Source organism: Juglans microcarpa x Juglans regia, chromosome 8D (assembly GCF_004785595.1).
Source record: "Juglans microcarpa x Juglans regia isolate MS1-56 chromosome 8D, Jm3101_v1.0, whole genome shotgun sequence".
NCBI classification, from domain to species: Eukaryota; Viridiplantae; Streptophyta; class Magnoliopsida; order Fagales; family Juglandaceae; genus Juglans; species Juglans microcarpa x Juglans regia.
Genome location: NC_054608.1, coordinates 17,894,340 through 17,903,133, shown reverse-complemented (window position 1 = coordinate 17,903,133; position 8,794 = coordinate 17,894,340). Strand labels below are relative to the sequence as shown.

Below are 8,794 nucleotides of genomic sequence, written 5' to 3'. Positions count from 1 at the left end.
TTATTCAGCATGATATGACAAGAATTTCACTCAGTACGAAAATTTTATTAAAGCCTTTCAATTATTATGTTTACATTGTGGTGAGTTCTTACTGAGTCTCCGACTCATTTTAGTTTTATCTCATTGTTTTACCACCAAGTGAGGAGAATGAGGACTATGAGCAGGAGGGCAAAGTTTAGAAGGAGAGGACTAACGAACCTTAGACAATATTTATGATTTCTTTTTAATTTAGTTGTTTGGAAACTTGGATATGACTATGTTTTTTAAAATGGTTTAACTTAAGTTTTCTTTTGGAATGAACAATGTTTTTTTTTTTTTTTTTTTAAATTATGTAAGTCTCTTACCTGGCTTTAGTTACGTATATACGTGACATTTTTAACCCTAGGGAAGGGGATGTTACAAATGGTATCAAAACCCAGGTTTGAGAAATTCTGCAGACTCTTGGAAAGAATCACCTAGGATGCTCCTGGCCCGCTTGAGAGTTAGTAAGATATTTTAAAGTGTTTATAGCTCTCAATAGATGACAATAGGAAGTTGTTGTTGATTGTTAATTATTATTATTTTATTTAAATAGTTATTAATATTATTATATTTTGCGTTAGAACATGGTTGGCACTAGGAACACTTCTGGATGTAGTCAGAATGAAAATCCAGATGCTTTGGTTGCAGTAGCTACCCAGTTTTTCCAATCGATGGCTACTGGTCAGTATGCCGCACCTAGGGCATCGCATGTTGGTTGTACGTTAGAGCAATTTTCTCGTCAACACCCCCCGACCTTTGATGGCAGGTCAAATGCTATGGATGCGGATAGTTGGATCGAACGCTTGGAGCAAATCTTTGAGGCGTTATTTTGCACTGATGATCAAAAGGTGATTTATGCGGCATATAACCTAATAGACCTAGCTAACAATTGGTGGAAGTCAACTCGGACACTTTTACAGAATGAACTAGGGGAAGGAGTCCCCATTACTTGGGAGCGCTTTAAGGAGGTATTCCTGGATCGTTTCTTTCCACAGTCTTTACGAGAGTCTAGAGCACGTCAGTTTATAGACCTCACACAGGGAACAATGACTGTTGAGCAGGTAACAACCAAATTCACGGAGTTGTCCCATTATGCCAATTATCTGATTCCAGATGAAGAAAAGAAAGCTAAGAAATTTGAACGTGGTTTGGATTGGCGAATTAGAGATCGAGTACGTGCCCTCAAGATTATAATTTTTTCTGAACTGGTGAACCGAGCCACTATTGTTGAAGAAGTTATCCTGGAGAGTATCAAGTATAATAATCAGAAGAAGCGCCAGCAACAGTCACAACCGCTACAATCTGCACCAAACAAGAATAAGAGGCCTCACCGTGATAGCTGTCCAGGGCTACAGCTAGGAGGACATATTTGTAACACCCCGCTCATTCTTTCTGATGTAAGCAAATTCAACTGCGAGTCTCACTATGCATGCGAAATTTCGATGGCATGTTTTTAAAGATATTATGTGATTTCTAAAGTAAGCCTAGTGTTTTAAAGCCCTTGAATATTTTAAATGCCCTAAAAATATTTATATGGGGTATTTCCAGTGTTATTGAACCAAGCCCAATTTTAAATAAGACAATTATAATATTTTTGAAGAGCTTTAAAAATATTATAATTGTAGGAAATCATTTTAATATCATTTTATTAAAATGATTTCAGTTGTTTAAAATATTATGGGATTTAAATTATGTTGAAATCTCTAATTAATTAAATGATTTTATTCTCTCAAAGATATTAAATAAGACTTCATCATTTTATTAATGATGAAATAATATTATTTTATAAACTAAAGTTTAGTTTAAATAATATACTATCTTAATTCCTCTCAATGTTTTTAAGTTAAATCAGTATTTAGAGCCCACTATTAGATCGTTTTGAAGACCCCCAAGTTAAAGGGTTGGGATTAAAATCCAGGCCCCCTCTCCTTCTCCACCACTTTTCCCTTTCCCTCTCTCTCCCTTCAGCATATGCCGCACACACCCCCTTCTGCTAGCCGAACCTCTTTTAGCCCAACCCAGCGCCGTCGTGCGCCACCCAGCTCACCACCACCATCGGCGACTCCCTCTCACACCGGCGAGCACCCACCATTGAACCTAACCTCCATCTCGCAGCCATTGTCTCCCACGCACTCTGTAGCTCCTCACGCACGGCTTCATCGTGCGCAGCTCCTAGCGCCGCTGTACGCGGCCATCGAGCACCACCATGGGCCTTCCTTAGCCACCATCTACCGAACCCAGCCGCCTTAGCTCCTCCTTAGACCGCACACATGCAACCTCCACACACACGGGGTTCACTATACCCACGGTCGAGCTCCGCCTCCCACGGCCACCGCACCACACCACCAGGAGCCTCCTCCCTCACCGGCGACCTCCCCTAGCCACCCCTATGTCCAGCCAAGCTGCCTAGCTCCCCCACCGTAGGCTGCCGTGCTGCCTCCACCTCGCCACCACAGCTCCACCGTACCCCTCTCAAGCCTTCCATGGCCAGCTAACCACCATCCGAGCTCCCCCCTTCCATTTCCCCTATTTGAGACCCACGACCTAAACTCCCCCACGAGCTACCGTGTCTTCGCCGTGTGTCACCTCGGCACCACCACGAGACCGCCACCCCAGGACCACGACCCAACCCTCATACGCATAGATTCACACCTGTAGCCATCTTTAAGGACCCAAACAACCACTTGACATGGGTTAGCAGCCATGTATGACCCTTTCGACGTCATTGATTGTGACGATCAGTGAACAATGCATGGGTCAACCCCCACGATGGTATAACCCTTTATCCCTCGTTAATTATGTTAGTTGGTTGGTTAGGTTGTGGACTGTGTTGTTTGTAATTGTGGAGTTCACTGTGTAGTGTGGTGATGTGATGTGCTGTGTATGTGAAGTGTTAGGCGTAGTTGGGAACTATGCTATGTAGTGTTGTGGACTGTGCTGTATAGGTGACGTGGCGTTGTGTGGATTAGGAAGAATACATGTGGAGTGTACTCAGTGTGGCATAGCGTAATGTGAAGGGAGTACATATGGAGTGTACTCCACATATGGTGGAGTAATGCACCATATGGTATGTATGCCGTAGTGGTGATTTGGCGCAGCGTGTGTGAAGGGAGTACATGTGGAGTGTACTCCATGAGGTGAAGTGATGCACCATGTGGCGTGTCACAAAGATAAGGATGGTTGCGTAGTTAATGGGCATAGAGCGTGATGTGTAGTGCCGGAAACTGTGGAACAGTGTCCTGAAGTAGTTTTCATGTGGCCTGTAGTATGAGGTGACAAGCGTCACTGTGTAGTTGACTTATGGCTGGGAGTATATGTAAAGTGGCAGGATAGAGTAGTGAGCGGAAGCATGACTGGGTAATGTGACGAAGTGACATGGTTAAACAAGAAGTCGTGCTTGTGATGGGTGAGTTAGTGTAAGAAATGATGTAATGGGATGTTAGGTGATGTGACAAGGTGATGGTGTAACTTGGGAGTAGTCTCGCGCTATGACGTGACGGTGTAGTTTTGAATGGAGTATTGCCGTGTTAAGTGTTGGGATGAACTATCAAGAGGGACGAGTAGCATGAAGAGTCATGCTAGCCGAGTTAAGAGAAGGTTGGTATCGGAGTATGGGCTTGTTTATACAAGCGGGTGATCAATGTGTTATATGTTGGTTTTAGGTGATAAAGGGGTAGGGTACATGTGCATCTGTTTAGACACATGTGCCGAACGGGTTCACCATATGTAATGGGTAATCTGTCCTAAGAATGGTTACATGGTGCTTAAGCCTCAGAGTTGGCTTAGAGCCGTGTGGCGTGTATGAATGGGAATGAGGATTTAGTATGAGCTAAGATGCATGAAGGTAGTGATAGGTGTATTGTCTATGATTGGGATGTGTGACTTCACCGGTCGAAATCATATGTCGAAATGTGGTCAATAAGAAGAATAAGATGAACGTCTTAGTGTCTTAATTCTAAGGTGAATCACGGGTTCACTCTAGTGGAAAGACACTCGAAGTAGAACGTCGTGTTTGGAAGAGGTAGTGACCGTAAGTGGTCCCCGAAGGTTTTAACATAGTAAATGGACACATAAGAGCACGAGATAGAAGAAGAGTGTTTCAAATGAAGTTTCGTTCTTTTCTAAGTTTAGTTGCTTATGCACTAGAGAAAGAATGATGCTAAGGTTATGTGTATGCATGCAAGTTGCCATCTGACATACACATGAATGGACTGCATGATATTAAAGTAGCATGGAGTCCAGGTAAGTATTACGTTCATACTCTTCTAGAGTTTTCTAAACAATATGAAATGAAAATGAAATGCTTTTCTTTACGATGCCTTACGAAAGGAAATGAAACGATGTTTTACGAAAAGCGTGCCAAGTGTTCAAAGGTATACTTATGTATGGCCCTCCTTGGTAGCCCCTTTTTATGCAACCAAAGTATTAGTTGTATGCATGTAAATTGATGACTATATGCGGTATCTATTGTATGTATTTTCACGAAATGAGATGTGAGGCTCATGCCTCGTGCTTTTAAGCGTTGCTTCAAACGATGTGAAGAAAGTGTTTTAAACGTCTATGAACTGATGCTTTATGGATGCCATGAAAGATGATGTTTAACCTCATGCTTTTAAATGACATTTTTTCATGAATGAACTATTAAATGAAAATGACTGAAAAGGAAAGGACTGAACGTTTAATGTATAAAAATACGTAATGACCATATGAATGAATGAAAAGGGTACCAAAGGACTGGGCAGATTGCAATGCCGGGTAAGTAGTACTGGTAGTACATCTAGTGCTGCCCTCTAACTGAAAGGGATTTCCAACTCGTGGCCACGAGTGGAGTCCAGGTCCAAAAGAAGACCGTTAACCCCAACACACGGGGCGTAACAATGTGTACCGGCCAAAGAAAGTGGTAAGAAATAATGTATGAATGCATTGAACTCTTGAAGAAATGAAGGCACTGACGGGAGATATGTTTTACGACAAGAAAATCCATTTTAAAGAAAAACCCCGCCTAGTGATATTTTCAAAGGAATGCATGTATGCATGTACGTATAGTATGCATGGAATGATGAATGCATGACTGAAAACCTATGTTATTATATTTTAACTGTATGAAGTAATGCTTACTGAGAATTTGATTCATTTTAGTTTTTATGTGTGCCCCTCCACCCCCCCCCCACAACTAAATGAGCAGTACGCATCAGGACGGACACGGCCCAAGGGGAAGAGTACATAAGTCTAGGCACGAGAGTTTTAATTGTATGAGAGACCTTTTTATTTTAAGATTAATGTTTTCTGCCGTAAACCTCTTTTATTCTCAAAGTACATTTTATTATATAACGTAGAGTCTTGCACCCTGGGTATGGAAGTAAAAAGTTTTAAAACGAATGGTAATTCCCGTCGTCCTTTCTAAAATCATTTTATAAAAAGTCTCACCACAAGGATGGACGTTACAAGACTTATCCTACATGTCCAACATGTGGGAAGAAGCATATGGGAAAATGCTTATATGGTCATAATGTGTGTTTCAAGTGCAGGAAGCAGAACCATTTAGCTTGTGATTGCCCTATGAAGAAATCTGGGGAATCGGGAAAGAGTGGAGGACAGAAGATGATAGCTACAGCACATGTATATTCCCTCACCCTTGATGACGCTGTGGCATCAAATGATGTAGTCACAGGTACATTGATGTTGTTTTCTCATTATGCATCTGATATTTGATTCTTGTGCCACACACTCCTTTATTTCGAATCATTATGCATCGTTGTCTGAAAAGTTGCTTGAACCATTAGAGACTAGTATGTCTGTTATTATGCCTTTGGGAGAACATATCAATTGTAGTTCTATTCTAGTGGGTTGTCCGGTGGAGATTTAAGGGAGGATTCTTCCTGCCAACTTAGTTATATTTAACATGTCTGGATCTGATGTAATATGAGAATGGGCTGGTTATCCCAGAATCGTGCGTGTGTAGATTGCTTCAATAAGAGGGTGGCTTTTAAATCCAAAAATGGGGAAGAGTTTAGTTTCCAAGCACCATGAGAAAGTTCTTCACCACGTGTTATCTTGGCAATGTAGGTCGTGCAATTATTGAGACAAGGTTGCACAGGATTTTTGGAGAGTCTAGTTTCACCACCAGCAGATGGACTTAGATTGGAAGATATATAGGTGGTCAGAGAGTTTAGAGATGTATTTCTAGATGATATTTCAGGACTACCCCCACATAAAGAAGTTGAATTCTCAATAGACCTCGTTCTAGGGACTACACCAAATATCTAAAGCACCTTATCGAATGGCTCAAATTGAATTAAAGAAACTCAAGGATCAGTTACAAGAACTATTGGAGAAGGGTTTCATATGCCCTAGTGTTTCCCAATGGGGTGCTCCAGTACTTTTTGTGAAAAAGAAGGATGGGTCTATGCGATTATGTATTGACTATAGAAAACTAAATAAGGTGACTATTAAGAACATATACCCCTTACCTCGGATTGATCATCTATTTGATCAACTACAAGGAGCACATGTCTTTTCCAAGATAGACTTGAGATCTGGATATCATCAGATGAGAGTTAAGGAGACAGATGTCCAGAAGACAACTTTCCGGACACGATATGGGCATTATGAATTTTTTGTTATGCCTTTTGGTTTAACTAATACCCCTACCGCTTTCATGGACCTTATGAACAGAGTATTTAAGGATTATTTGTATCAGTTTGTGGTTGTTTTTATTGACAATATCCTTATTTACTCTTGGAGTCATAAGGAACACGTGGATCACTTGAGGATAGCCCTTACGGTATTGAAAGAAATGAAATTGTATGCGAAATTCAAGAAGTGTGAATTTTGGTTACAAGAGATCGCATTCCTAGTACATGTGGTGTCAAGAAAAAGAATTTCAGTGGATCCAACAAAGATTGAAGCAGTGGTGAAATGGGCTAAGCCTAGTAATGTAAATGAGGTACGAAGTTTCTTAGGTCTTGCCGGTTACTACAAAAGATTTGTAGAAGGGTTTTCAAGTATTGCAGCACCGATGACAAAGTTGACTAGGAAGAATGAAAAGTTTTTATGGACAGATGAGTGTGAAAAGAGCTTTCAAGAATTGACGAAAAGACTAGTGACTACACCAGTACTTACAGTTCCCCCAGGAGATGGAGGATTTGTCATATATAGTGATGCTTCACTTAAGGGATTGGGTTGTGTTTTAATGCAACACGGGAAAGTCATTGCATATGCCTCCCGACAACTGAAAAGTTATGAGCAGAGTTACCTGACCCATGATTTGGAACTTGCAACAGTGTTTTTTGCCTTGAAGATAAGGAGACATTATCTTTATGGTAAAAAGTGTGAGATTTATACTGATCATAAAAGCCTGAAACATTTCTTCACATAGAAAGAGTTGAATATGAGACAACACAGATGGTTGGAACTCCTGAAGGACTTTGATTGCAATATTAATTACCATCCGGGTAAGGCAAATGTTGTAGTAGATGCACTAAGTCGAAAATCGTCTTCTGGTACATTGGGTACGATGTATACATCCCAAAAGCACATATTGTTGGATATGGAGTGAGCAGTTATCGAGATGATCAGTGGTACCCAAGCTAAATTAAGTAGTTTGACCTTAGGTTCAACATTGATAGATTGGATTAAGGTCGCTCAAGTTGGTGATACAGAATTAATGAAGTTAAAGGTGGAGGTATCAAAAAGCAAGAGACCTAACTATTCGGTATCACATGACGGCACCCTGAGGTTTAGAGGAAGATTATGTGTACCCAATGACAAAGAGATTAAGGATTTGATTTTGAGAGAAGCCCATTGTTCAATGTACATAGTTCACCCATGTAGCATTAAGATGTATCGGGATTTGAAACAATACTTTTGGTGGAATGGTATGAAACGAGAAGTGATAAATTATGTAGCACAATATTTGACGTGTCAATAAGTTAAGGCAAAACCCATGTAGCATTAAGATGTATCGGGATTTGAAACAATACTTTTGGTGGAATGGTATGAAATGAGAAGTGATAAATTATGTAGCACAATATTTGACGTGTCAATAAGTTAAGGCAAAACATCAAAGGCCTTTTAGGTACACTTCAGCCACTTCCTATACCAGTTTGGATGTGGGATGAGATACAGATGGATTTTGTATCAGGATTTCCTTGGGCACCAGGAGGTCAAGATGCAGCTTGGGTGATTGTTGATCGACTATCAAAATCAGCTCACTTTATTCCCATTCAGAAGACATACTCTATTGATAGATTGGCAGAGTTGTATGTGAAAGAGATTGTCAGATTACATGGGGTACCATCCAAGATTGTCTCTGATAGAGATACACGTTTCACCTCAGCATTTTGGAGAAATGTACAGAAGGAGTTAGGAACTTAGCTAACTTATAGCACCGCTTTTCATCCTCAGATAGATGGCTAATCGGAGAGGGCAATTCAAATTTTGGAGGATATGCTCAGGGCATGTGTTATGGAGTTTAAGGGTAGTTGGGTACGATATTTACCCCTCATTGAATTTGCTTATAATAACAGTTACCAGAAGAGTATTCAGGCAGCACCATACGAAGTTCTCTATTGGGATGAAGTTGGAGAGCGCAGAATAATGGGATAGGAAATCATTCAGGACATGTGCAAGAAAATTTCAATTATTCGGAAGAAACTTGCCGTTGCACGGGAGAGGCAGAAGAAATATGCGAATCAACGAAGACGGGAACTAGAATTTGAGGAAGGCAACAAAGTACTACTAAAAGTTGCGCCAATGAAAGGGATAATGAGAT

The 8,794-nt window shown here is 40.7% G+C and overlaps 1 protein-coding gene across 1 annotated transcript; it reads left to right on the top strand.

Annotated features, from left to right (window-relative positions):
• The first annotated feature begins 605 nt into the window (after positions 1–605).
• Positions 606–1,478, top strand: LOC121242247. Its single transcript, XM_041140140.1, has one exon. It carries the CDS (start codon positions 606–608, stop codon positions 1,476–1,478), a length of 873 nt encoding a protein of 290 aa, XP_040996074.1.
• Positions 1,479–8,794: the final 7,316 nt, after the last annotated feature.